The sequence below is a fragment of the Polyodon spathula genome, chromosome 16, assembly GCF_017654505.1.
Source record: "Polyodon spathula isolate WHYD16114869_AA chromosome 16, ASM1765450v1, whole genome shotgun sequence".
NCBI classification, from domain to species: Eukaryota; Metazoa; Chordata; class Actinopteri; order Acipenseriformes; family Polyodontidae; genus Polyodon; species Polyodon spathula.
Genome location: NC_054549.1, coordinates 9055577 through 9082708, shown reverse-complemented (window position 1 = coordinate 9082708; position 27132 = coordinate 9055577). Strand labels below are relative to the sequence as shown.

The 27132-nt window shown below is 45.0% G+C and overlaps 2 protein-coding genes across 4 annotated transcripts in view; one reads left to right on the top strand and one right to left on the bottom strand.

The window, feature by feature from the left end:
* Positions 1-6784, top strand: part of LOC121329269 (ERBB receptor feedback inhibitor 1-like) — a 35889-nt gene extending 29105 nt beyond the window's left edge. For 2 of the 3 annotated variants that reach the window (XM_041274799.1, XM_041274798.1), the window contains exons 2-4: positions 2202-2382; positions 2703-2785; positions 3527-6784. In XM_041274799.1, coding sequence (XP_041130733.1) covers positions 2270-2382; positions 2703-2785; positions 3527-4821 — 1491 coding nt within the window. In that variant the 5' untranslated portion in view covers positions 2202-2269 and the 3' untranslated portion in view covers positions 4822-6784. Of the gene's footprint in view, positions 1-2201; positions 2383-2415; positions 2617-2702; positions 2786-3526 lie in introns of those variants that run through there. The other variant, XM_041274800.1, reaches the window with a different exon arrangement.
* A 4680-nt stretch (positions 6785-11464) lies between these two features.
* LOC121329273 (mucin-3B) lies at positions 11465-17710 on the bottom strand. The gene is made up of 9 exons (XM_041274805.1): positions 17609-17710; positions 17272-17396; positions 16815-16879; positions 15909-16108; positions 15579-15747; positions 14997-15164; positions 14208-14278; positions 13683-13819; positions 11465-12921 (listed from the first exon to the last, which is right to left on the bottom strand). The coding sequence occupies exons 2-9, from the start codon at positions 17284-17286 to the stop codon at positions 12877-12879; spliced, it is 870 nt and encodes a 289-aa protein (XP_041130739.1). The 5' UTR covers positions 17287-17396; positions 17609-17710; the 3' UTR covers positions 11465-12876.
* Positions 17711-27132: the final 9422 nt, after the last annotated feature.

Genomic DNA, 27132 nt, shown 5'->3' with positions numbered 1-27132 from the left:
TGTTTGACCCGAAGTATGGAGCCAGCTACATGTGGTGTCGCCCCCCTGCTGTCTCCTTCATTCAATCCATGTTTTCTTGGGCTTGTTATAAAGCCACTGCCTAAAGTTTGCACAGTTTTGACAATTAACTTTGCAAGTCTTGATGCAAATGATGCATTAAGCATTTTTCTCTTCATTTGCAGATTGGAGAGTGGTGCACCTGCCCCTCCTCACCGGTGTGTGTGTACACTCCCTGCATGCATCAGATCTCATTAGCAATCGAACTGGAGGCTTGCTTCATAATATATTAGTAAACCTTGCTGATCGGTTCCAGGTTGCAGTCACTGCTGGCTTTAAGCTCACTGCCAGTATTTGCAATCGAATTCGTTCGCTTTCAATACGTGGAAGCTAAGCAAAGTGCAACAAGATTTAAAGTCACAAAACCAGCTTGTCTTTTCATCTGAGAAGTAACAGCCTGCAAATTTGTGCTCTTAGTTTGAATCCGATTCTGCCGTACCCTCCCCGGCCGGCCGCCCCAGAACGCTTGCAATGCAAGTGCGCCAACCAAAGGCAGTTAATGATTGTGTTGGTGTGCTTGTGTGGTTCACACAAGGGCACCTCGTTCTGGATCGGAGAGCTTGTCTGTGTTTGTTGCATCAGGGCTGGGGGTCTTGTTTTTCGTGCACAGTGACGTGGGAGGATTGCAGACGTATCTCACGCTGCTCTGCAGGTATGAATGTACTAATCCTCTTGCCTTGTGGAGCAATGCACTGTGTGGCAGCTCTGTAATCTAAACGGAAACACTTGAGACTAAATGGAAACGAGCCACCTTCTGCAGCTTAGCTGCTCTCTCTCCTCCTCTACCCTGTTCTGCCTGCTGTAAGTCTCGCTCTACTAACATTGCACTCGTGGCTCTAGCAGTTGTGTAGGGCTGCCCTTTGACCAGGATCACAAAGACTTTGGTGAATTGGTTTGTTTGCATTGTTAGCTGTCATTGTAGATAAGTGTACGTTTTTAATTACATCAGCAGTAGAATGCATGGGATTGTCTTCAGGGGTTTCCAGTTGATGTACAAGAATAAGAAGGAACAACTTTTTATTAGAGCTCAAACAGTATCCACTTTGTGCCCTGTGGTCCTATAAGCTTGACATGCAGTGGTAGTTACCCAAGCCCTGTGATTTGCATGCTGGCTTGAGGAATAAGAGTAGCGTGTCAATATCTGACATGAGGACCGATTCGTTTTCCTTCTGAAATGTAAAGAGTTTAATTGTGATGCTCTCGTATTGCTCTGTGCGATTTTTGTTTTTATTTTCTTCTGGGATTATGCGCTCGTCACTTCTGCAAACATTGTGTTCTGTACATTGAGCAACAAGCTGACAGTGACACTGTCACACCTTCTGTAACATATGATCTACCTGATCTACCATACAGCGAGTAAGAAGGCACTGCAGAGCTGGTTCATAATGCAGCCCATTCACAATTCTTCAGTTGCAACACAAGCTGCTCCAGTGTACACCTCTGCAGGGGTGACAGTGCCTGCTGATTTCACACAGAGAACACATTGTTTCTCTGACTTCATATTTTTATTTTTTAATACCAGATCTGTGCCCGTGTTTTTTAAATAGACCTGCTTTTAATTGAGCGAGCTGCAGGAAGAGCAGAATATTTGTGCATTCGAACGGAAAGTTTAAAATTCCAGAGATGTGAAGGCGATATGAATGTTGCACAATCGGTGTGCTGAAAGGAGAGCTTAAGGCCTGTTTTAATAGGCTGACACACTGTAGTTACTGGCAGGGCTGCTTGGCACAGTCTCCAAGGGGTGGGGGAGAGAGAGATGGGAGGGGTAAGGAGGACTCTTCAAAAACAACCCAAGGGCAATAACTAGCTCTGAGACAACCAGTTCCAGAAAAATGTACACAAAGTGCATTCTTTCTTTCTTTCTCATTTGTTTTTTCATGTCAAAGGTGGGTGAATATTCTGGGGTAGTTTTTGTAAACTTTTGCCCTCCTCGCATAGTTAAGCACACTGTTGGCATTTCTCACTGATAGATGACTATTTCGGCGCACTGCCTTCTACACTATAGCTGTCTTTAAAATAAATACAGTGCAAGCGTGTTTAGAGTTAAGAGTGAGGATGTGTTGTGGTGTGTGTTTTTGTTTTCTTTGCATAAATTCGTTATTCACGTTCTCTTGCCTTATCGATTTTTATTTTGTTCTGAAAAGGTACAACAGCTGCTTTAGATAATCCCAGCCGAGTGACGTTATTGGATGCGTTCCTGCTGCGCCACACAATGTCAACAGCTGGACTTGCAGCTCAGGAGATCAGCGTGCCATTGAAAAGTGGATTCCTCCACGGCACGGGCAGCGCGAAGACCTGCTGGGAACAGCACAGCGGGCTGGAGAAGTGAGTACTGCCCTTGGGAAAGCATGGCAAAGTGGCGTAAAGATCAAGCGCAGTGCAGTCCTAGTAAAACATAGGCAAGCATTGAAGACCAGCATGATCTGGTAAAGCATCACTAACCTGGCCGCTGCATAGCATCACTGGACAATGCGAGCTTGATGCTGTTGGTTTACATTGTCTGTCACAGGGCTCAGGCTGCTCCAAGGTTAGGAAACAAACTGCAAACTGTCTCTGCAGGTGCGTCAGAGTTTCCTTAGGGGTGTGAAAGATGATTTCAGTGAGAATCTGAAACCCTCTCTAATTGACTGCCTCTTATCTTGCAGCTTGTACTTCAGCCTTGACCCAGGGTCGATGGGGTACCACCTCAAACAGCACCAGCAGGTCCCTGCGTCTCTGGGGTTTGAGAGTAAGTATTAAACGGTCGTGCCGTGGTTCCCTCAGCTGCACACCCAAGCTTCCTCTGCTGGTGAGGGTACCTGCATTTCAGCTCTGCTTTGTCATTGGAGTGGGCTCTCAATATTGACTTGGGATGAGGCTCCTTTGTGGTAGGTGCAAGGGAGAGGCTGCCTCCCGTTGCCCTGTAGATGCTGATTCCCTGTTAACTTGGGACTGTGTGGTGTTGCTTCAGATAACCCCTGACTGGAAGCGTTGTGAAAACGCTGGCACGTGGCCAGTCGGTCTAGTGAGCCTGGGTTGGGGTTTAAAATAACATTGGAACTGGGAGGAGATGTTTTGCACCTGGAGGAGAGCACATATTTAAAAAAAAAAAAAGTCAAAGCATTTTGTTCAACCAGCCGGAGTGCACAATGAGGCTTCACAGATACTCTGAAGTCGTGGGTGGTGTTGTTTTAAACACAGGGAAGGTTATCGGAAGCTACAGGAAGACTCTGCTGCTGTATGATAGCAGAGTCCAGAAATAATCCCACAGCAGCCATCCTGTTGTGACTAGCCCATCACCGGAAAAACAAAAAACAAAACTCCAGATTGAACCCTTTTAAGCACCGCTGTCATGTGTGTCTGGAGGGAATGTTAATGTGTTTTTATTATCCTTTAGAGTGGTGGGAGGATCTGCAAAGTGAATTCTCTATTTTAAATAGCAATACAGTTGAGACTTTCTAATGAGACCTCCTTCTTTCCTCCTCTGCAGGGCAGGCTCCTCACACGGAGTTGTTGAACTCTCACTGCTGCCCCGGGAGCGGCATGCAGCTGCCGCCCAAGAAGTCTCGTCCGTCTCTGCTCAACCTGTCCTCTGTCACGGAGCCTTCCTTCCACAGCTCTTCTGAGGAGGACCAGGTGGTGCCCTCCTTCAAGAGGCTGTCCGTGAACGGAGGGTCCTTCTACGAGCGCACCCCTCCCCACACCCCGCTGAGGTCTGGGGAGCGAGGAGCCAAGCCCCTGCCCCCTCTCCCTGGCCCTGGGACCGGCGGGGAGCTCTCCCCGGACGAGGTGGACAGCGAGGTAGAGTTCTTCACCAGCTCGGACAGTATCTCCCTGGTGCAGGACAAACCCGCCGCCTTCCGCCACAGCGCTGCCAGCCGGCGGAGCTTCAGGGGGTGCGGCCAGGTCAACCTTGCTTACTTCGAGGATCCCAGCGGGCCGCGGATCGAGGAGGATCGCTCGGCGCCAGCGTCCTCCTGCCCGCCGCAGCACGTCGAAGAGAAACTGGCAGTGGTGAAGGAGAGCGCCTGTCGCAGGCAGCACGAGCGCCCCCACCGCCGGCTCAGGAGGTCACACTCTGGCCCAGCCGGCTCTTTCAACAAGCCCGTCCTGAAGCTGAGCTGCCACCGGGCCTCCCAGCAGGACTCTGAGGACAAGCCGGTGGTCCCTCCCCGGGTGCCCATCCCGCCCCGGCCTGTTAAAGCAGACTACAGGCGGTGGTCTGCGGAGGTTGCCTCCTCCAGCGTGTACAGCGATGAGGATAAGCCCCCCAAGGTGCCCCCCAGGGAACCTGTGCCACGTAGCAGCTCCCGGACCCCCAGCCCCAAGAGTCTCCCCACGTACACGAACGGGGTGATGCCCACCACCCAGAGCTTCGCCCCCAACCCCAAATACGTGAGCGCCAAGGCCCTCCACAGGCAGAACAGCGAGGGGTCCCCCACCCGCTCCCCCTGCATACTCCCTATCATGGAGAACGGACGCAAGGCCAGCACCACTCACTACTACCTCCTGCCTGAGCGGCCAGCCTACCTGGACAGGTTCGAGAAGTTTTTCAGCGAGGCAGCCTCTACGTCCTCATCCTGCACTGCTTCCACGACCACCGCTCCACTACCGGAGTTCAGCGGGGTAGCCGACAACTCAGACTCCAAATGGCAGCCCTGGTCTTCAGGGGGCTGCCTGTTAACCATACCTCAGGGTTCGAACAGACTGGTGGACTCCAGAGCCAAGCCCGACACTGTCAACCACGTGCAACAGAAACAGCTTTTGGACATCGTATCGCTGTAGACTTGAGCTGTGAACTGAACGCGGAGGGGAGGGGAAAGAGACCAGTAGTGAGATATTTACAGGTGTTCTTGTTAGAAGCTGGTTACAGTAACCCACAGTGCTGGCCTGTTGGACTGTCACTCACTCACTTACAGTAAGAACTGCCAGGTGGTTTGTTTTAGGTATTTTATTTTTTTGTAACTCAAATGCATCCTCTTATCAAGTGAGATTAGTTAATGTTTGAGAATGTTTAGAGAGATAACATTACAATATCTAAGTTTGCTCATACAAGCAAGTCATAATGTCTGTTTTGGGGAATCTAGCTGTCTCTGAAATGTGTTATTTTTGCTATTGTATTATTAATATTATTGTTGCTATATTGAGGTTTTTCGTGATGACATAAGCTGGACTTATGAGCAAGATGAGTGCATGTTGAGGAGAGGATGCTACAGACTGTGTGGTTTTGTGTGTCTTTGTTGGCAGGGCTGGTTTTTGCCTTGTATTGTCAGAGCGTGCGTGTGTGTGTCAGCCCGGTCCCTTATTGAAATTGTGAAACAGCTGAAATCTTTCTAATGCCTTTACTTCTTTGCCTGTGGTTCAGGCTCCAGCCTCACTGAACTGGATCAGTTAATTTTACTGATATGCATATAGGTGTGGCGTTTTGAAAGCCAGGTGATTCACAGAATACTCAAAAACTGTGTTCTGTGTGCCAACTGTACGAGTCAAACTTTGAACCCCCAATTTGAAAAACCAAACTCAATTGTCCTTTGCATTCGTAAGACCTTTTTGAGGGGGGGAGCCCTGGGGGGGAAACAACAACTGTGGAGCCTGGATTTATACAGACTGCTCCGTTAGAAGGGTTTGTTGTAGCGGTTTAAAGTTTGATATGGAAATCTCCCAGTAAATAGCACGTTTACTTTTATTTCTGTCCTGTTCTGTGTGGCAGCTCAGTTGAACTTTGCTACTGAAATGCACGATAGCTTGTGCAAGCATTCAATTGTATTTTATTTTGAAAACTGCTCCTCCTGGAAAGATTGATTGAGCAGGTGAATCATGGAGAGGCGGTGTTATTTTAATTAAATCCATGCCTAAGCGTTTGTTTTTTTACAAAGTACTGTTCTGCGTAGCACAGTACGGGACACTCTCAGTATTTTTTGTCTTCGGAGCACAGCTTTTCACACATGCCTTTTGCCTTTTTCAATTGTATAGTTTCCAGCTGGGCACTCTGCCTGGTTACACGAAATGAAGGTTTGATTCTGCGTATGTAAAGCTAGCTAGTGGATGTTATTTCTGCTGCACACCTGTCTAATGTAATGCAGTGTTTGGGCACACTGTGTGCTGTAGCACATCTGCGGAAGCCAGGAGATGCAAAACAGCTGTCAAGTTACAATGGTTAAGGATTTTAAAATTAATTTTAAATGACGCTGTTAGCCGGTCTTGAACTGTTATCGCAACGATGTAGCAACCTGGTCCTGCTGACCTTACCTACCTGTCAACACGAAAGCCTCCAGTTGTTGAAGCTGACACCAATTACATGTCGTCTAGCTTTAGAGGAATGGAATCTGAAAGACCAGAACGCCAAGTTTGACGGTTTTTCACACGTCTGTTTTTACACCCCTGGTCACTGTAGTTCCACCCATCAATGCACGAGACAGCCTGCTGTATACCTGAAAAACAGATGGGAAAGGTTATTGTTCGAGTTGTGTGTTACTCTTCTGTAAAGAAACCTGTTTACATTAGAAAAACCGTTTTGTGTGTGAATTATTTAATATCCTAACGTAGTACAAGTCTTTTAAAACAAACTAAATGAAGGCACATGCTTCACAGATGAAATAGCATATTCTCTGGCAGGAGTTAATGCACTGCTATTGTAACGTGTACAGTATTTGACAATTCCCTTTGTCATCGTGCAACATGTATATGCAATACTAAATACTTGTTGTCCTGTAATCTTTGAAATGTAATAAAATTATATTCTACTTTATTTATGAAATGCTGTGTGGTTGCACTGGGTTGTCGTTTGCTGCGTATCTCTGTGAATTCAGGTACCCCTTGTGGTACCCGGATGAAACGCTGTGCCGGGGTTCTGCTGGCAAGATAAACCGCTACAGACGCAATATCAGTATGATGAGAGAAGGTTCAAATTGCAAGGGTTTACAATAAATGAATAGCTTGTAAATATGAAGAACAAAGCTATCATAAAAGAGAGGGTGGTTTCACAGACCTTGACAGTGGTGCAAATTGTTTTAAAAATTGGTGCTACATGATCAACCTCTGCCCTAATAACACCCCCTATCCCCCAGCCCCCCCTCTCAACTTCCCACATGACGCAAACCTTCTCTCCTGAGTGTGGGGTGGGGGGGCGGTCATTTGAGTTGCCCAGACCCAATGAGGAAACTATCATGGTTGATAAGAAATAAAATTTAAAAAGTTAATTAAATTGGTCTACTGCTGCCAGAATGTATTGTTGCTGGCATTATATAGGAGGTACCCTGCCGCTAGAATCAAGCACCAGATTTACATCCCTGCTTGAATAGCGCTTAGCTGGGGTAACTTTTAAATAGAACCCTTTATATAGCGCCTTTCAACACCAGCCCTCTCACAGCGCCGGACACACGTCAGCAGAGTCAATTTCAGCTAATAGTTTAAAGTTTATTAAGGAATATTGGAGTTGTTGGTCAGCTATTTAAAAACCTTACTGTACCTGAACCTCCTAATTTGGTTTTACTAGTCTGGGACATCTGAGATGAAAACAAATTGGTACAAAGTGTGCCGTGGATCAGAAAGTGACCCCACCTGTTCTGAGATTAACCACAAGATGGGTGTCACATGTTTGGTTGTGTCGTAAGGAATGGCAAACGTCCTGGAAGACAAACTAGCGATCTAAACGCAGTTGGGAATAACTGCTGACTGGAAGAAGATGGCTGCAGTGGATCCAGCTTCAACCCATAACTGAAATGCTGAATGCACCAGAACCAGTGCGCAGTGAGTTAGCCAGGATGGAGAATAAAGTGACCATAACCTGGTCATTAGAGGAGGAGTAGGATACACAAATATGTTTTAAAAAATAATAATCTAAATGCAGAGTTCGATAATGGTGTCCAGATCAGTGCTGGTGTCTTAATCGCTCCCCCGTTCCCTGCCTCCTGCAGGCTCTACAGAGGTGGTCCACGTTTCCAGGAAAGGGAGAGAGATTATCGTATCATTATCACAGCATTCTACACAGACATGTGTTGCCATCTGTGCAGAGGCTGATTAGTCAAGGGCCGGTCCCACGGCCTCTGTGCACAGCGGGCAGCGGAAGAGAAGAGCAGGTGTGCAGCCAACACACTCGACCGCTCGCCAAGTGAACTGTGCAGCAGAGCAACTGTGAAGAAATGTAAAACCAGGGCTCTCAACCAGCAGGGCTCTGGGAACAGTCCTTCAGAGACACAGAGAGGCCGGGCCAGCTAGAAGAAACCAAATCGAGCAGACGTGTGTTTGGGCTAGTGTCAGACATGGTCAGGGATCCCTGTTCAATTCATTCGTGCAGTTGAGAGGCCGCTGTGCTCTTACCTCACTCTGCTTACTTTACTGGAGTGGTTGCTTGTTTTTCCCTGCAGTTCCTGGAACTGTTGCGGTTTGTAAATAGCTGATGTTGAGCCGCGATGCGTAATCAGAACAAGCATCAGCCGTCATTATCAGGTCAGATTGTTAATCTGGGAAGGGTTTTATAGTGCTGGTTACAGGAATCTATTTATTCACTCATTTAATAATTCTGTAGACATAACCAGCATAGCCCCTATTCTCACAGCGCTCTACACCTAGCAGTGCCAGACTGTGAGCTACCTAATCAGGATTACTCTTCCCGATCCTTCGTGAAGCTGCCTGGTTACTCTACGTTTTACTAATGCTTCTCCTAGCAAGGATTCCTTCAGAGGAGTACACTGGGATTGTAATGGTATCCCAGTGGGATGTTTCCTGGACACAGTCATGACGTTGAGGCAGAATCTCTTAGATTCTTTAAGTTCTGAGATCAATCAGCTACCAGGAACCGGACGAGCGCTGAGGGGCTCAATGGCCTCCTCTCGATCGTAAATGTTCTTAAGGCTGTGTGGCCACAAGCATTACAGAGTGGAGCGCTCCATGCAGGAGCGAGACCCCCACAGGCTCAGTGAATTTCTTCAGTCTCTTTCAGCCTATTGAGTGTTTATCCAGTTATGGATGAAAGAGCTGCTGGTGTCAGATCCACCGGAAGAAACGACGGGCACCTACAATAGCTGATTGAGAGAGCTGATTTCAAAAGTGTTCCAGTCAAAGCGTCTGTCTTTCAAAGGGTCTCTTTTAGGGTTCAAGGCACGTTTTGAATGGGGAAGGCAGGCGTTTAGACAAGATGTTGCCTCCAGAGTTCTTTCCTTTGAGTCATTCCTTTCCCGTTTCGGTTTGAGCTTCCTGATGGATGTCCGAGCTCGGCCATTCCCAACGCAACCTAATCCACAAACCAGCTGCAGCAGGCTCGAACCTTGATCTCCAGCGCTCTCTAGAGAGTAGGAATGTTGTTCATGTGCCTGCGTGTGTGTATGTGTGGGGGTGGGTGGTTGGGGATGTGGGGAGGGTCTGTGATCGATGACCAGTCCCACAAATCTGCAATAGCAATCATTAGTCAAACAGACGGGTTCAATGGAAAGAAATAAAGACACAGACCTCGAACTGTGTTTACTTTTCTGAGGGCAAGCTGCAGCAACATAAATCAGGCACTTTTTCAAATAGGGATACATGCATCATTTGAAGTCTTATCTTTACATGTCAGTGGACGCGAATCAATCTTTATGTCCCACGTAACGACTCTGCGGTGCTGTGATTGTTGTCAGAGCCCAGCTGCTAAAGCAATACCCCGAGGATACAGAACCCCCCCCATCCCTACCACTAACCATACTGCATGAAAACAATCCACAAGAGACAGTGATTAAAAACTGTCTGGTTTAACCTGACCACAAGCATGTGGAATTTACATACAGCAGGGCAATCCCACTTTGCTTTTGTCTGTTAGCTGTTAGCTAGTAAACTGTGGCTTCCTGATGACACTGTGCTTATTTCTTCAGAGTGGGGTTTTATTTTAATTCCTTTCTTGAGTAGGGTTACCAGGAAAACACCCACGGAGAGACGAAGCATGAGACACCAGGAAAGACTTCTGCTTGAAACGCTTGTTAATAATAACATTACTGATAATAATAATAATAATAATAATAATAATAATAATAATAATAATAATAATGAAAAAGTTTATTTTAGTATCACTACATCATGTGTCACTGAGTAATTGTAGAGTCATGGATGTCAGAGTTTGCATATAGGGGTTGAGTAAACTGCAATGCGTTACACCCTGATGGTTACAGCAATTACAGCTGAAATATCTTGTATTGAGGTGTCAGAAAAGCATCTGGAGGGCTGGGCTTGCAGGATTAACACTTATGTTTAGATTTTTTGCGGGTCACAAAATGAGAGGAAGTTGTGATTAGAATATAATTAAAGAAAACATTCAAACAGCTGGCAGATACCGGCTAAACATGCGCTACCAAAAAAAATGACAAAACAGCCTGTCCTCAAATGAGGACCGTGGCACTTAATGGGTTAATGAAAACAGCTCTGGAAAAGCTGGCGGTATACGAGTTTCAATTTTAAAGGAAAAGTGGCCATCTAGTGGCCACTGTGTGCAATTACAGGCGCCTCTGTCCTTCATATCTCTGAATGCGCACATGGCAAATCACAGGACTTTTGCAGTTTCCCCATGCTTTAACATGGCTATGCTATGCCTTTAAAATAGTTGACCCTGGTTTGCCATGCTTATTAATATGCTTTGCTGTATGCTGTTATTCTTTACAATGCTGACCTGTGCTTTATTACACTCTGCTCTGGTCCACTTCTATGAGGGATGCTACCTGCCTGGAAGCATGACCTGCGAAAGCACCAGATCCTTGTCTGCACAGCAGCCATTGAAACAGCACCAAATCAAAGACATTAATGATACGCCAGGGAGATGCCTTGCATACGCTCTGTTGTCCTTATTTAAATGTGCATATTAACCAAAGCCAGGAAAGGGCTCATTCTGAGCCTCGATTTGAACACGTCTTCATTTCCATGTGAGAATGTGGGTGGAATGGAGGGAATTGATTGGTGGGTCAATCAATCAATGGGATGTTTAATTTGGTCAGAGGGATGCTGGGGTGTGTATAAAGGGCAGCTCCTAGCCTGCCTGCTCAGGCTGGTAAAGGCTGGGGTTTAGGAAGGTGAGCCAGTGGAAAGGTATTATTTGCAAGTAATTTGTTTTAATTTGCTTAATAAGTGTGTTTGATAGCATTGCTGTTTTGCTGGCTGCTTGATTTTATTTTCTATCTGTCTGATTGCTTTGTGGGCTTTAATGAGGACCCTTCACTAAATAAATGTGAAAAGATCCTTGAAGTGTTACAGAACACTCTTTAATAGTGATGGGAAAAGTGAAGGCTTGTGAATGTCACTGAGCCCTTTCATCTGCTGCACAGTCAAAAGATTCACTGATCTGAATCGCATGCTCTTTAGGGCCATCTAATGGTACATCTGCACAAGACCATGTCTTTCAAGCAAGGCAGTCATTTAAACATGTAATATATTTTATTTATATATATATAAAAAACCATTTGGTCAAGAATTTAAATACGTCTTTTATTTATTTTTTTAAATGGCTTGTGTAAAGTTGCACTGTCAAAACTTAGAAGGAAAAACAAACACATCCATACATTGCAAAATAGAGCCAAGAAACTTAACGTCACCAGATTTCTCACAGGTACGCTCACAGGTCACGTGTAAGGGTTCAGCTGAGCCGATGCGTCTTTGCTTCAGGACGCTGTTTGACCTCATTTGCTTCACTTCGGGTAGATTCGGCTGTAGCTTCATCCCCGTCACAATGTTAACACAAGGCACAGTAAAAGCACTATTCCATTTCGAGACTAATATTTATTTTTAATGTGTTTTGTTCTCATTTAACAGTAAATCGGCACATGCTGTAAAGCGTCATACACAGTCAGGGTTTCCATTTAGTTACATGTTTGAAAGTCAGCATACAGCCGTGCAACATTTTCAAACTATGCAAATGAGGGGGTGTCTAATTAAATTGGAACTTTAATAAGACACACATGCAATTCATTTAAAACAGTGAGAGAAAAGGAACACAGAGCCACCCATGGTCAAACGCATGTCTTTGAAAAGTTGTTTATGATGCCTAAAAAAAGCACAAAGCGGTCTAACATTTTCACACACAAGTGACTGTTGTTTCTGCATCACTGATTACTGAGCAGGAATTGAAATTCTCACACCTTGAGTTTTTCATGCAGGTAGGCATTTAAATGACAAATCTTGACGTGTTCTCATAAGTTTGCACAGTAATGTGCTTTTTCAGATATTTGATTTTAAAAAAAAAAAAAAAAAAAAAATCTATTGCAGTAGAAAATATGATTAGATCTTGAGTAAATTAGGGTTTGTAGTTCAGTGTTATATTAATATAATTATAACGCATGTAAAAATAAATATATATAAATACGCATTCTCTCAACAGGTTACATGATGTCTGGATTCAGTCCAAATCACGATGGCACTTGCGATAATATGAATGTTAAACTGAATGACGTCATGTACTGTCCACGCCTTTTGTCTTTGATCTCTAAAGCATACATGGAAACAAATGCAGCACCCTGAAGAAAACAGAATTAGCAGCGTGTTGATCTGAATTAGCTTTCCAGACAAATACCTGTGATTTTGATTGTAGTTTAGTTCTTCAATAATTGCTTAAATCGTTTTATACAGCTGACGAATTATTCTTATGAGTATTGATTATTTGTGGATGGCAAAGGCAAGAGATCTATTTCTTTGTCTTTCCAAAATGTTTGACTGTTATTCAGAAAGACCTCCGTGAAGGACATTCAGCAGGTGGGCTGAAGTGTCATGATGCGCAGAATGAATTAGTGTTCAAGCTTCATGTAAATAAATGCTTTTGTTAACGACAATCTTTTTTCATTTAAATAAATAAGCGTTCTCAAGAGCAGGTAAACAGGAACTCTGTAATCGCTATTGGTCGCTAGCAGGCGTCAGCTCCGGCCTTTTCGTCGTCGCCTGAAAAAAACCCAGAGATTTAGTTAGTTTATTCAAACTGTCCAACCAGATTTTATCATTAGTAAAGCAGGGGTCTCCAGCCCTGGTCCTGGAGAGCGACTCTCGCTGCTGGTTTTTGTTTCAACCAATCTCTGTTACTTAATTGAACCAATTACTGGCTTAATTAGTCAAGATTAACAGGTGTTCCAGATCTTTAATAACTGATGCTGTAAAGACATCTATAAAACCTGCCGGATTGGGGCCCTCCAGCACCAGGGCTGGAGACCCCTGCTCTAAAGCAAGGGCTGCCAATCCTGGTCCTGGAGGGTCATTCCACTCCAGGTTTAACACTAAAATGAGATCATTAACCGCTTTGGGGTCTGGACGAAGGTCTGATTGGTTCAATTCAACAATTTAGAACAGGGTTGGAACAAAGACCAGCTATTTTTTTTAAATCCTTTTTCATTTTTCAGAAAACAGAATGTTACATTTTTCCAATTCAAGTCATGTGAAGAGAGAACATTGCACTCAGTCAGTGTTCTCGTTCTAGATGATTTAATGTTGACGTTCTAGTTCTAGATGATGCAGTATTGAAGTTGTTTCTAGATGATGTAAATTAGAAGTTCTGTTTCTAGATGGTGTAATGCTGAAGTTCTAGATCATGTAATGCTGAAGTTCTGTTTCTAGATGATGTAATGTTGAAGTTCTAGTTCTAGATGATGTTGAAGTTCTAGTTCTAGAAAATGTAATGGACTGAGCTTCTTTGACTCTGTGATACCTACGTTTAGCGAGGTGTCAACGTTTTCCAACTTAGGTTTGAAAACACCTGGTGTGAATTCATTGGAGAACATGAGGTTATCACCCATGTTATAGTTTCCAGATCTCCCAGACTCTCCTTCAGATGCCCTGGTACCCAAACCTACAGGCAAAAAAATAATCAGTTTTCTCCTTTAAATGTAATAAGCATTTTTTTAGGCCCATAACTTTGCATATGATAATCGATCACAGAATTATAATTTAAGTAGAGAAAATATTTGGATATTTGGCTACACCAGAAAAAAGCTAGGAATTCTCTATGGGAAATCACATTTGTATTTCACACTACATTTCGGCGATACCCAAAGGCGGTGGCTCTTGTAGTTTAGGGAATAATCATGAAATGCATTTTGTTTTGGTGCAGTGATGTTTATACATTGTTCTTAAACGGTCCGGTCTGTATTCACAGAGTCTACTGTGGTCTCTCTAATGATTTCTCTTATGCATATCTGTCAAGCAGTCTTTACAGTCAAGTGGAAGATCCCTCATACCTGTGTGGGAAAAATTGAAATACTCCTCGTCCAACGAAAACCATCGTCTTGGATGACTCTTGTTGCTATTCCTACAAAAAAAAAAGGACAAACTTGCTGAGGACAAACTAGAAGTGTTCCTCAGTCCTGACTCTTTCAATCCATTCCAGTCATTCCATCATCGTTTCCCAGCCACGCACTGAATTATTGAACTGGGAGTCACAAGTGAGGGACTCTGAACCACGGTATTTGCATAGTGATAGATGAGAATTAATGAGGATGGAATCCATTTTTTCACTGTTATGTGCTGCAGTGATTATTCTTCTGGGGGGAGTTGTAATCTAAACGGCTTTTCTGGAGTGGTCCTATGTTGCCAGTTTCACTGGGACAGTTTGCTATTGTGCAGGGGTGTCCATTCCTGGTCATGTACGAGTCTCCTGCTGTCTCTCCAGGTTCTTGTTCCAACTGTGTTCTAAATTACTTAATTGGACCAATTATTACCAATTGTTCTAATTAAGTAATTTAGAGGACAGTTGGAACAAAAACCAGGAGGGACACCGGCCGTCCCGGAGCAGGATTGGACCCCCCTGCTGTTGTGTATGGAGATGTTGACTGCATCTTTAATGGTGTATAGGTGTAATATGGGGGATTGCCTGCTGAAGTGTTAGCCAGTCAACTCTTCTGTATGTGTTTTTTTTTCAGTTTGTCTGTTCCATCTCTTTTTTTTAACTCTAATTATTGTGCATTCAGCTACCTTTCTGAAAACATTCCTCTGGTTTTGCCACTCGGCTGATGGGCACAGAAACCTACCGTGGGCCTTTCCTCTTCTTCACAAGTATTATAACAGCCACTATGAGCACAATCAGCAGAAGCAGAGCAGCTCCAAGCACGCCAAAGAGGACTCCATAAAACCCAGCCGTCCTCTGATACAGCTGGCAGTGCGTCCCGGTGTACTGCTGGAAAGCAGACGCGAAGCACCTGAAAACAGGACACAGCCCAAGTCATCCAGCCAGCTCCTTTCAACTCAACTGCCCCATGTGCTCAGCTCTAAAACAACATGTATGAATTGTTTCTCTCTCACAGGCCAGGAGGACGTTAAGAGAGAGATGCGAGAGCCAAAAATATTTGCAGACTAACACAAGGAAGAAGGGATTTTTTTGCTTTTTATGAGTTATAAACAATGAAGTCTAGTGTCATAAAACTTCAGCACGCAAACCTCTATGAATGTATCACGCGCAGCGTGATCTTGAAGACCCTGAGAAAGGCTTCTTGTCGAAGAATTGAACTTCTCACTTTGACTGCAAACATGACGCCTGCATCAGTGTGGTAGATCCGGTGATCCCTAGCCAGGGACGTGCCCCCACACGTTACGAAGTAAAGCATTGCCCTTACATGCACACTGCTCCTTCTCGGCGGTTGTAGCAGCTGCCTTTGAAAGAGCAGTAATCAGGCAGTCTTCTGCAGGGTCCCACGCACAACAGGCTTCCTTCGACGACTTCGACTGTGTAATTGTCATAATTTAGACTGCAATTTTCAACAAAGGGTTTTAATCCTGTGACGTCTAGGAAAGGAAAAAAAAGTCATTAACGAGCCCCCTGCCCCGCCCCATTCCCCGTTCACATTGATCCTCTAATAAGAGTGCTCTCAGTTTTCTTCTAATCAAGAGCACAGGAGCGGTCACCTGACCAGAGCTGCTGTGGGACGTGGTGAAGCAGTACTTACTTGTTATAGCTGGAGGTTCTCCGGTGGTGTTCAGCAGCTTTACTGATGCATTAACAGCAGCACTCAGGTTATCGAGGTTGTTAGTGTCGTTTAAAATCGAACTTAACTTGCCCACTAATTGATTGTTAAGGAACTGTATCTCTCTATCCTGGTTGGGGTAGTTGTATATCGCTAAACTCTCTGTAACAATGCTGCCATTCCTGCAAAAACAAAGACAAATCGATTAACATCTAGTAGTTGCTACAGCACCATGCAAATTGGAATCGCTCGCTTTTTTTAAATTTTTTTATGATTAAGTGTTTTTGTCCTGTTTGAGTGATTTGTCTACTTTGGTCCTTGATTTTATAATGATATGTTTTTTTGCCACCTTCTGCTGCCGGGACACCCCTGTGCAATGAGATGTACATCTCAAGGGTCCTATCCTGGTTAAATAAGTAAATAAATAAATCAGGTACATTCAGAGCCTCTCTGCTGGTTGTTAGATTGATTGTTAAAAGAGAAGCAGGTTTTAAAATGAAAGGGGAATTAAGAAAAAGCATTCTCTGCAATGGAATCCGAAAGCAACACGTTCCGGGCAATTGCGTGTTGTACAGGGGTTTTTTTTTTTTTTTTTTTTTTTTTAAACTAAAGCTCTTCAATGGACTTGGTCACTAATAGTGAACGACCTTTCAAAACGCTCTACGGACGACGTGTCAAGAAAGCTCGACGTTTGATTTAGTAAATTCTTTATGAAGACTTTTTGTGTGTCCCTTCTTCACATTTTGTAGGGGAATTAAGAAAAAGCATTCTCTGCAATGGAATCCGAAGTGCGTGTGAGGCCATGTGTGGAAGCATGGTGCAAGCCCGTTAACGCACAACATGTCGTGTTTTTTTTTTTTTTTTTTTAAACTAGAAAGCGGAAGTTACCTGAAACCAGTGATTATCACTTGCTGGAAGTTTTGCGGAGATGCCTGCTTGCACAGTCTTTCGAGCTGCAAAATAAATACATTTAGAAATACTTCTGAAAAAACACAACAGGGAGAAGTCATTTTGTACAGGGAATAAATCCTCCTGTTCATTTTCATGATGTATGAGTCTCCTGTGGTGTAAGTCATGGAAAGCAACCAGGGGCCTGGGGTCTAGAAGGCGTTCCGGCCATAGGGATTATGTGCCTTCAGCAGAGCACTGCAGATCCACTGGCCCCTCATTCCTTTACCTTACGTGAGAATTGTTAACACAACTAGTCCTTTCTCTAAACTAGATACAAACAATTTCTTTACATAGCCCAGATGTTTCTCAGTGAACACTTGTGATCTTAACCTCCTCTGTGCAATCAATTCAAATGAAAAAGTGAATGAATGATCCTAGCCCTTGTCTTGCTTACCTCGGGCTGCATCATGTGAACATACTGCTGGTAGAGGAAAGAGGAAGGGTTTGTCAGACTGGGATTGAAGGACTTGTTTATACTCAGAGAAACGCTCACGTTTCTTGTCGGCACAGTTTTGGTATCTGCAAATTGTAAAGAGAGAAGATGATTCAGCAAAAATAAAAATAGAAAAAAAAAAATCTTGCGAAAGAGGATTCTAAAAAGAACAGAAACCAGACAAGTTTTTAATTCTTAACAATGAAATAATAAGTTTAAGGCAAATTCATTAGACAATAATAGGAACAGGAAATCCAGGCTGTAACATTACATAAAAGTCCATGTAATAAAATCTTACCTATAACAACAGTGGTGTGATTCTGCCCATTAAGGCAGTTTTTCCCGTCTGTAAATTCAGGGCATTTACACTGACATTGTCCAGATGTTTCGTTGTAGACACCCCCGTTGCAATCGCAGTCTGACGCGCTGCACAGTTTTTTCGTTGTTGCTGGGGTCAGGGTGGTTGTAGAAGGGGCTGCTGTTGTCAAAGTCCCTGCAGTGAAGGGCTTTCGGTGACTGGAAGGGTTGTGAAGTTTGAAGGTGTTGAAGCTTCCAAAGTTGTGTTTGAGTGAGGTTCAGGTGTTGTAAAGGATGTTGCATTTGATTCAGAGGATGACGTTTCTGCAGTGGAATGTGGTGTAGAACTCCCTTCTGGACTGGTAGCACCACGTGTGGAGGGCATAGCTGAAGGGCTTTCGGTGACTGGAAGGGTTGTGAAGTTTGAAGGTGTTGAAGCTTCCAAAGTTGTGTTTGAGTGAGGTTCAGGTGTTGTAAAGGATGTTGCATTTGATTCAGAGGATGACGTTTCTGCAGTGGAATGTGGTGTAGAACTCCCTTCTGGACTGGTAGAACCACGTGTGGAGGGTATAGCTGAAGGGCTTTCGGTGACTGGAAGGGTTGTGAAGTTTGAAGGTGTTGAAGCTTCCAAAGTTGTGTTTGAGTGAGGTTCAGGTGTTGTAAAGGATGTTGCATTTGATTCAGAGGATGACGTTTCTGCAGTGGAATGTGGTGTAGAACTCCCTTCTGGACTGGTAGCACCACGTGTGGAGGGCATAGCTGAAGGGCTTTCGGTGACTGGAAGGGTTGTGAAGTTTGAAGGTGTTGAAGCTTCCAAAGTTGTGTTTGAGTGAGGTTCAGGTGTTGTAAAGGATGTTGCATTTGATTCAGAGGATGACGTTTCTGCAGTGGAATGTGGTGTAGAACTCCCTTCTGGACTGGTAGCACCACGTGTGGAGGGCATAGCTGAAGGGCTTTCGGTGACTGGAAGGGTTGTGAAGTTTGAAGGTGTTGAAGCTTCCAAAGTTGTGTTTGAGTGAGGTTCAGGTGTTGTAAAGGATGTTGCATTTGATTCAGAGGGTGACGTTTCTGCAGTGGAATGTGGTGTAGAACTCCCTTCTGGACTGGTAGCACCACGGTGGAATGTGGTGTTGAAATCCCTTCTGCACTGTGGAGGGCATAGCTGAAGGGCTTTCGGTGACTGGAAGGGTTGTGAAGTTTGAAGGTGTTGAAGCTTCCAAAGTTGTGTTTGAGTGAGGTTCAGGTGTTGTAAAGGATGTTGCATTTGATTCAGAGGATGACGTTTCTGCAGTGGAATGTGGTGTAGAACTCCCTTCTGGACTGGTAGCACCACGTGTGGAGGGCATAGCTGAAGGGCTTTCGGTGACTGGAAGGGTTGTGAAGTTTGAAGGTGTTGAAGCTTCCAAAGTTGTGTTTGAGTGAGGTTCAGGTGTTGTAAAGGATGTTGCATTTGATTCAGAGGATGACGTTTCTGCAGTGGAATGTGGTGTAGAACTCCCTTCTGGACTGGTAGCACCACGTGTGGAGGGCATAGCTGAAGGGCTTTCGGTGACTGGAAGGGTTGTGAAGTTTGAAGGTGTTGAAGCTTCCAAAGTTGTGTTTGAGTGAGGTTCAGGTGTTGTAAAGGATGTTGCATTTGATTCAGAGGATGACGTTTCTGCAGTGGAATGTGGTGTAGAACTCCCTTCTGGACTGGTAGCACCACGTGTGGAGGGTATAGCTGAAGGGCTTTCGGTGACTGGAAGGGTTGTGAAGTTTGAAGGTGTTGAAGCTTTGAAGCTTCCAAAGTTGTGTTTGAGTGAGGTTCAGGTGTTGTAAAGGATGTTGCATTTGATTCAGAGGATGACGTTTCTGCAGTGGAATGTGGTGTAGAACTCCCTTCTGGACTGGTAGCACCACGTGTGGAGGGCATAGCTGAAGGGCTTTCGGTGACTGGAAGGGTTGTGAAGTTTGAAGGTGTTGAAGCTTCCAAAGTTGTGTTTGAGTGAGGTTCAGGTGTTGTAAAGGATGTTGCATTTGATTCAGAGGATGACGTTTCTGCAGTGGAATGTGGTGTAGAACTCCCTTCTGGACTGGTAGCACCACGTGTGGAGGGCATAGCTGAAGGGCTTTCGGTGACTGGAAGGGTTGTGAAGTTTGAAGGTGTTGAAGCTTCCAAAGTTGTGTTTGAGTGAGGTTCAGGTGTTGTAAAGGATGTTGCATTTGATTCAGAGGATGACGTTTCTGCAGTGGAATGTGGTGTAGAACTCCCTTCTGGACTGGTAGCACCACGTGTGGAGGGCATAGCTGAAGGGCTTTCGGTGACTGGAAGGGTTGTGAAGTTTGAAGGTGTTGAAGCTTCCAAAGTTGTGTTTGAGTGAGGTTCAGGTGTTGTAAAGGATGTTGCATTTGATTCAGAGGATGACGTTTCTGCAGTGGAATGTGGTGTAGAACTCCCTTCTGGACTGGTAGCACCACGTGTGGAAGGCATAGCTGATGGGCTTTCGGTGACTGGAAGGGTTGTGAAGTTTGAAGGTGTTGAAGCTTCCAAAGTTGTGTTTGAGTGAGGTTCAGGTGTTGTAAAGGATGTTGCATTTGATTCAGAGGATGACGTTTCTGCAGTGGAATGTGGTGTAGAAATCCCTTCTGGACTGGTAGGACCACGTGTGGAGGGTATAGCTGAAGGGCTTTCGGTGACTGGAAGGGTTGTGAAGTTTGAAGGTGTTGAAGCTTCCAAAGTTGTGTTTGAGTGAGGTTCAGGTGTTGTAAAGGATGTTGCATTTGATTCAGAGGATGACGTTTCTGCAGTGGAATGTGGTGTAGAACTCCCTTCTGGACTGGTAGCACCACGTGTGTAGCTGAGGGCATAGCTGAAGGGCTTTCCAAAGTTGTGTTTGAGTGAGGTTCAGGTGTTGTAAAGGATGTTGCTTTGATTCAGACGTGGTAATGTGGTGTAGAAATCCCTTCTGGACTGGTAGGACCACGTGTGGAGGGCATAGCTGAAGGGCTTTCGGTGACTGGAAGGGTTGTGAAGTTTGAAGGTGTTGAAGCTTCCAAAGTTGTGTTTGAGTGAGGTTCAGGTGTTGTAAAGGATGTTGCATTTGATTCAGAGGATGACGTTTCTGCAGTGGAATGTGGTGTAGAACTCCCTTCTGGACTGGTAGCACCACGTGTGGAAGGCATAGCTGAAGGGCTTTCGGTGACTGGAAGGGTTGTGAAGTTTGAAGGTGTTGAAGCTTCCAAAGTTGTGTTTGAGTGAGGTTCAGGTGTTGTAAAGGATGTTGCATTTGATTCAGAGGATGACGTTTCTGCAGTGGAATGTGGTGTAGAACTCCCTTCTGGACTGGTAGCACCACGTGTGGAAGGCATAGCTGAAGGGCTTTCGGTGACTGGAAGGGTTGTGAAGTTTGAAGGTGTTGAAGCTTCCAAAGTTGTGTTTGAGTGAGGTTCAGGTGTTGTAAAGGATGTTGCATTTGATTCAGAGGATGACGTTTCTGCAGTGGAATGTGGTGTAGAACTCCCTTCTGGACTGGTAGCACCACGTGTGGAAGGCATAGCTGAAGGGCTTTCGGTGACTGGAAGGGTTGTGAAGTTTGAAGGTGTTGAAGCTTCCAAAGTTGTGTTTGAGTGAGGTTCAGGTGTTGTAAAGGATGTTGCATTTGATTCAGAGGATGACGTTTCTGCAGTGGAATGTGGTGTAGAACTCCCTTCTGGACTGGTAGCACCACGTGTGGAAGGCATAGCTGAAGGGCTTTCGGTGACTGGAAGGGTTGTGAAGTTTGAAGGTGTTGAAGCTTCCAAAGTTGTGTTTGAGTGAGGTTCAGGTGTTGTAAAGGATGTTGCATTTGATTCAGAGGGGATGACGTTTCTGCAGTGGAATGTGGTGTAGAACTCCCTTCTGGACTGGTAGCACCACGTGTGGAAGGCATAGCTGATGGGCTTTCGGTGACTGGAAGGGTTGTGAAGTTTGAAGGTGTTGAAGCTTCCAAAGTTGTGTTTGAGTGAGGTTCAGGTGTTGTAAAGGATGTTGCATTTGATTCAGAGGATGACGTTTCTGCAGTGGAATGTGGTGTAGAACTCCCTTCTGGACTGGTAGCACCACGTGTGGAAGGCATAGCTGAAGGGCTTTCGGTGACTGGAAGGGTTGTGAAGTTTGAAGGTGTTGAAGCTTCCAAAGTTGTGTTTGAGTGAGGTTCAGGTGTTGTAAAGGATGTTGCATTTGATTCAGGGGATGACGTTTCTGCAGTGGAATGTGGTGTAGAACTCCCTTCTGGACTGGTAGCACCACGTGTGGAGGGCATAGCTGAAGGGCTTTCGGTGACTGGAAGGGTTGTGAAGTTTGAAGGTGTTGAAGCTTCCAAAGTTGTGTTTGAGTGAGGTTCAGGTGTTGTAAAGGATGTTGCATTTGATTCAGAGGATGACGTTTCTGCAGTGGAATGTGGTGTAGAACTCCCTTCTGGACTGGTAGCACCACGTGTGGAGGGCATAGCTGAAGGGCTTTCGGTGACTGGAAGGGTTGTGAAGTTTGAAGGTGTTGAAGCTTCCAAAGTTGTGTTTGAGTGAGGTTCAGGTGTTGTAAAGGATGTTGCATTTGATTCAGAGGATGACGTTTCTGCAGTGGAATGTGGTCCTTCTGGACTGGTAGCACCACGTGTGGAGGGTATAGCTGAAGGGCTTTCGGTGACTGGAAGGGTTGTGAAGTTTGAAGGTGTTGAAGCTTCCAAAGTTGTGTTTGAGTGAGGTTCAGGTGTTGTAAAGGATGTTGCATTTGATTCAGAGGATGACGTTTCTGCAGTGGAATGTGGTGTAGAACTCCCTTCTGGACTGGTAGCACCACGTGTGGAGGGCATAGCTGAAGGGCTTTCGGTGACTGGAAGGGTTGTGAAGTTTGAAGGTGTTGAAGCTTCCAAAGTTGTGTTTGAGTGAGGTTCAGGTGTTGTAAAGGATGTTGCATTTGATTCAGAGGATGACGTTTCTGCAGTGGAATGTGGTGTAGAACTCCCTTCTGGACTGGTAGCACCACGTGTGGAGGGCATAGCTGAAGGGCTTTCGGTGACTGGAAGGGTTGTGAAGTTTGAAGGTGTTGAAGCTTCCAAAGTTGTGTTTGAGTGAGGTTCAGGTGTTGTAAAGGATGTTGCATTTGATTCAGAGGATGACGTTTCTGCAGTGGAATGTGGTGTAGAACTCCCTTCTGGACTGGTAGCACCACGTGTGGAGGGTGTAGCTGAAGGGCTTTCGGTGACTGGAAGGGTTGTGAAGTTTGAAGGTGTTGAAGCTTCCAAAGTTGTGTTTGAGTGAGGTTCAGGTGTTGTAAAGGATGTTGCATTTGATTCAGGGGATGACGTTTCTGCAGTGGAATGTGGTGTAGAAATCCCTTCTGGACTGGTAGCACCACGTGTAGAGGGCATAGCTGAAGGGCTTTCGGTGACTGGAAGGGTTGTGAAGTTTGAAGGTGTTGAAGCTTCCAAAGTTGTGTTTGAGTGAGGTTCAGGTGTTGTAAAGGATGTTGCATTTGATTCAGAGGATGACGTTTCTGCAGTGGAATGTGGTGTAGAACTCCCTTCTGGACTGGTAGCACCACGTGTGGAGGGCATAGCTGAAGGGCTTTCGGTGACTGGAAGGGTTGTGAAGTTTGAAGGTGTTGAAGCTTCCAAAGTTGTGTTTGAGTGAGGTTCAGGTGTTGTAAAGGATGTTGCATTTGATTCAGAGGATGACGTTTCTGCAGTGGAATGTGGTGTAGAACTCCCTTCTGGACTGGTAGCACCACGTGTGGAAGGCATAGCTGAAGGGCTTTCGGTGACTGGAAGGGTTGTGAAGTTTGAAGGTGTTGAAGCTGTTGAAGAGTGAGGTTCAGGTGTTGTTGACGTTTCTGCAGTGGAATGTGGTGTAGAACTCAAAGGGCTTGTGTTTGAAGTTGAAGGTGTTGAAGTTCCAAAGTTGTGTTTGAGTGAGGTTCAGGTGTTGTAAAGGATGTTGCCTTTGATTCAGAGGATGACGTTTCTGCAGTGGAATGTGGTGTAGAACTCCCTTCTGGACTGGTAGCACCACGTGTGGAGGGCATAGCTGAAGGGCTTTCGGTGACTGGAAGGGTTGTGAAGTTTGAAGGTGTTGAAGCTTCCAAAGTTGTGTTTGAGTGAGGTTCAGGTGTTGTAAAGGATGTTGCATTTGATTCAGAGGATGACGTTTCTGCAGTGGAATGTGGTGTAGAACTCCCTTCTGGACTGGTAGCACCACGTGTGGAGGGCATAGCTGAAGGGCTTTCGGTGACTGGAAGGGTTGTGAAGTTTGAAGGTGTTGAAGCTTCCAAAGTTGTGTTTGAGTGAGGTTCAGGTGTTGTAAAGGATGTTGCATTTGATTCAGAGGATGACGTTTCTGCAGTGGAATGTGGTGTAGAAATCCCTTCTGGACTGGTAGGACCACGTGTGGAGGGTATAGCTGAAGGGCTTTCGGTGACTGGAAGGGTTGTGAAGTTTGAAGGTGTTGAAGCTTCCAAAGTTGTGTTTGAGTGAGGTTCAGGTGTTGTAAAGGATGTTGCATTTGATTCAGAGGATGACGTTTCTGCAGTGGAATGTGGTGTAGAACTCCCTTCTGGACTGGTAGCACCACGTGTGGAGGGCATAGCTGAAGGGCTTTCGGTGACTGGAAGGGTTGTGAAGTTTGAAGGTGTTGAAGCTTCCAAAGTTGTGTTTGAGTGAGGTTCAGGTGTTGTAAAGGATGTTGCATTTGATTCAGAGGATGACGTTTCTGCAGTGGAATGTGGTGTAGAAATCCCTTCTGGACTGGTAGGACCACGTGTGGAGGGTATAGCTGAAGGGCTTTCGGTGACTGGAAGGGTTGTGAAGTTTGAAGGTGTTGAAGCTTCCAAAGTTGTGTTTGAGTGAGGTTCAGGTGTTGTAAAGGATGTTGCATTTGATTCAGAGGATGACGTTTCTGCAGTGGAATGTGGTGTAGAACTCCCTTCTGGACTGGTAGCACCACGTGTGGAAGGCATAGCTGAAGGGCTTTCGGTGACTGGAAGGGTTGTGAAGTTTGAAGGTGTTGAAGCTTCCAAAGTTGTGTTTGAGTGAGGTTCAGGTGTTGTAAAGGATGTTGCATTTGATTCAGAGGATGACGTTTCTGCAGTGGAATGTGGTGTAGAAATCCCTTCTGGACTGGTAGCACCACGTGTGGAGGGCATAGCTGAAGGGCTTTCGGTGACTGGAAGGGTTGTGAAGTTTGAAGGTGTTGAAGCTTCCAAAGTTGTGTTTGAGTGAGGTTCAGGTGTTGTAAAGGATGTTGCATTTGATTCAGAGGATGACGTTTCTGCAGTGGAATGTGGTGTAGAACTCCCTTCTGGACTGGTAGCACCACGTGTGGAAGGCATAGCTGAAGGGCTTTCGGTGACTGGAAGGGTTGTGAAGTTTGAAGGTGTTGAAGCTTCCAAAGTTGTGTTTGAGTGAGGTTCAGGTGTTGTAAAGGATGTTGCATTTGATTCAGAGGATGACGTTTCTGCAGTGGAATGTGGTGTAGAACTCCCTTCTGGACTGGTAGCACCACGTGTGGAAGGCATAGCTGAAGGGCTTTCGGTGACTGGAAGGGTTGTGAAGTTTGAAGGTGTTGAAGCTTCCAAAGTTGTGTTTGAGTGAGGTTCAGGTGTTGTAAAGGATGTTGCATTTGATTCAGAGGATGACGTTTCTGCAGTGGAATGTGGTGTAGAAATCCCTTCTGGACTGGTAGCACCACGTGTGGAGGGCATAGCTGAAGGGCTTTCGGTGACTGGAAGGGTTGTGAAGTTTGAAGGTGTTGAAGCTTCCAAAGTTGTGTTTGAGTGAGGTTCAGGTGTTGTAAAGGATGTTGCATTTGATTCAGAGGATGACGTTTCTGCAGTGGAATGTGGTGTAGAAATCCCTTCTGGACTGGTAGCACCACGTGTGGAGGGCATAGCTGTAGTGCTTTCGGTGACTGGAAGGGTTGTGAAGTTTGAAGGTGTTGAAGCTTCCAAAGTTGTGTTTGAGTGAGGTTCAGGTGTTGTAAAGGATGTTGCATTTGATTCAGAGGATGACGTTTCTGCAGTCGAATGTGGTGTAGATCTCCCTTCTGGACTGGTAGCACACCACGATTCAGTGACGTTTCTGCAGTGGAATGTGGTGTAGAACTCCCTTCTGGACTGGTAGCTGATAGGGCTTTCTGTGACTGGAAGGGTTGTGAAGTGTGAAGGTGATGAAGCTTCCAAAGTTGTGTTTGAGTGAGGTTCAGGTGTTGTAAAGGATGTTGCATTTGATTCAGGGGATGACGTTTCTGCAGTGGAATGTGGTGTAGAACTCCCATCCGGACTGGTAGCACCACGTGTAGAGGGCATAGCTGAAGGGCTTTCGGTTACCGAACTCTTGCCTGCATATTCGTCTGAAACACATTCTTTGACAAAGGAAGAATCATATTTGAGTTAGTGCTACTATAATGGGAATAAGAAGAGCATGCTGGGTCAGCCCAGACTTGAGGATTGATTAATTGATTCATGAAATGTAGTTAAATACATTTTCCAAATTCCTGAACTCATCTTTTGATTTGTGACTCTCTATGATTTTAATATCTTTTTGATTAGTTCAAGGCATCAACCAGAGGATACATTGTTACCCCAAAAATATTTGTAATATTTAAACTTGCCTATATTTATCAATAACATGTAAAGGATTTAGCTGGCTCTGAGCAGGCTCACATAGAGCAGTGCGTCTGCCCTCTGTTAATGGATCTCGAGTTACATTGATCTTAAGGCAACTGCACCTGCCACATCAGTTCAGGTCCTTTTTCATTACTGATGCATACAACTATGTGCAGTGCAAATTAATTCATTTCCAGTTGTGTTAAGCAGAAGCCTACAGTACGTATTTCACTTTTATGCTCGTGGTGCAGTACTCAAACTACTCAATAGGTGGTAGCAGAGTTATCGAGAGTGAACCTCGTAGATCACTGGTACCAGTGAAGCTCTTTCAATGAATTCCAGTGTAAGGTCTTTTACCAGGCATGTCCTTGATTTACTGAATTGAGCAGCGCAGCACCTTGCTCCAACCAGGGATTGTAATTTCTTAACTGAGCATAGCAGTTCAATGAAGTATTTACGGACGTGGCTGGATCAATGTCTCGGTTTACAATGGAACGATAGCCACCCGTGTAAATGCATTCTGCACCTTTATTATAAAACCAAAGAGAACCCCTCACTCCATCAGATAGTCTTTAATGCCCATTTCCTTCTTCTTACAGTTCAAAACAAACCTGTGTCTGTTACTAGAGTTACCACATGACTCCATGTACACTGGAACACTTTGAGATAGTTCAGGCTTTTCAACTCAATCGCAATACATTCTGGTACATGTTATCTGTCTCGGCCAGCTTTCACAACAGGACTACACTTACCAGAATGCATTGGGGTGTGAGCCGAAAAGCCTGAACTAGCCCACACTGCCCTAGTGTACATGGAGTCATATGGTAATCTTATCTTATATTTGCCTACAGCTAGAAACAAAACCTTGTGCAATCTGTCAGAGGCTTTTTAGTGTAACTTATCCGTCT

What these genes read in the sequence shown, in the direction of transcription:
- LOC121329273 (XM_041274805.1), bottom strand. An exon ending in AGAACCTCCAGCTATAACAA is followed by an intron (nt 15,748 to 15,908) that starts GTAAGTACTGCT and finishes TTCCTTTCCTAG; the next exon opens with ACGTCACAGGATTAAAACCC. An exon ending in CGAGAAGGAGCAGTGTGCAT is followed by an intron (nt 15,165 to 15,578) that starts GTAAGGGCAATG and finishes TCCTGTTTTCAG; the next exon opens with GTGCTTCGCGTCTGCTTTCC.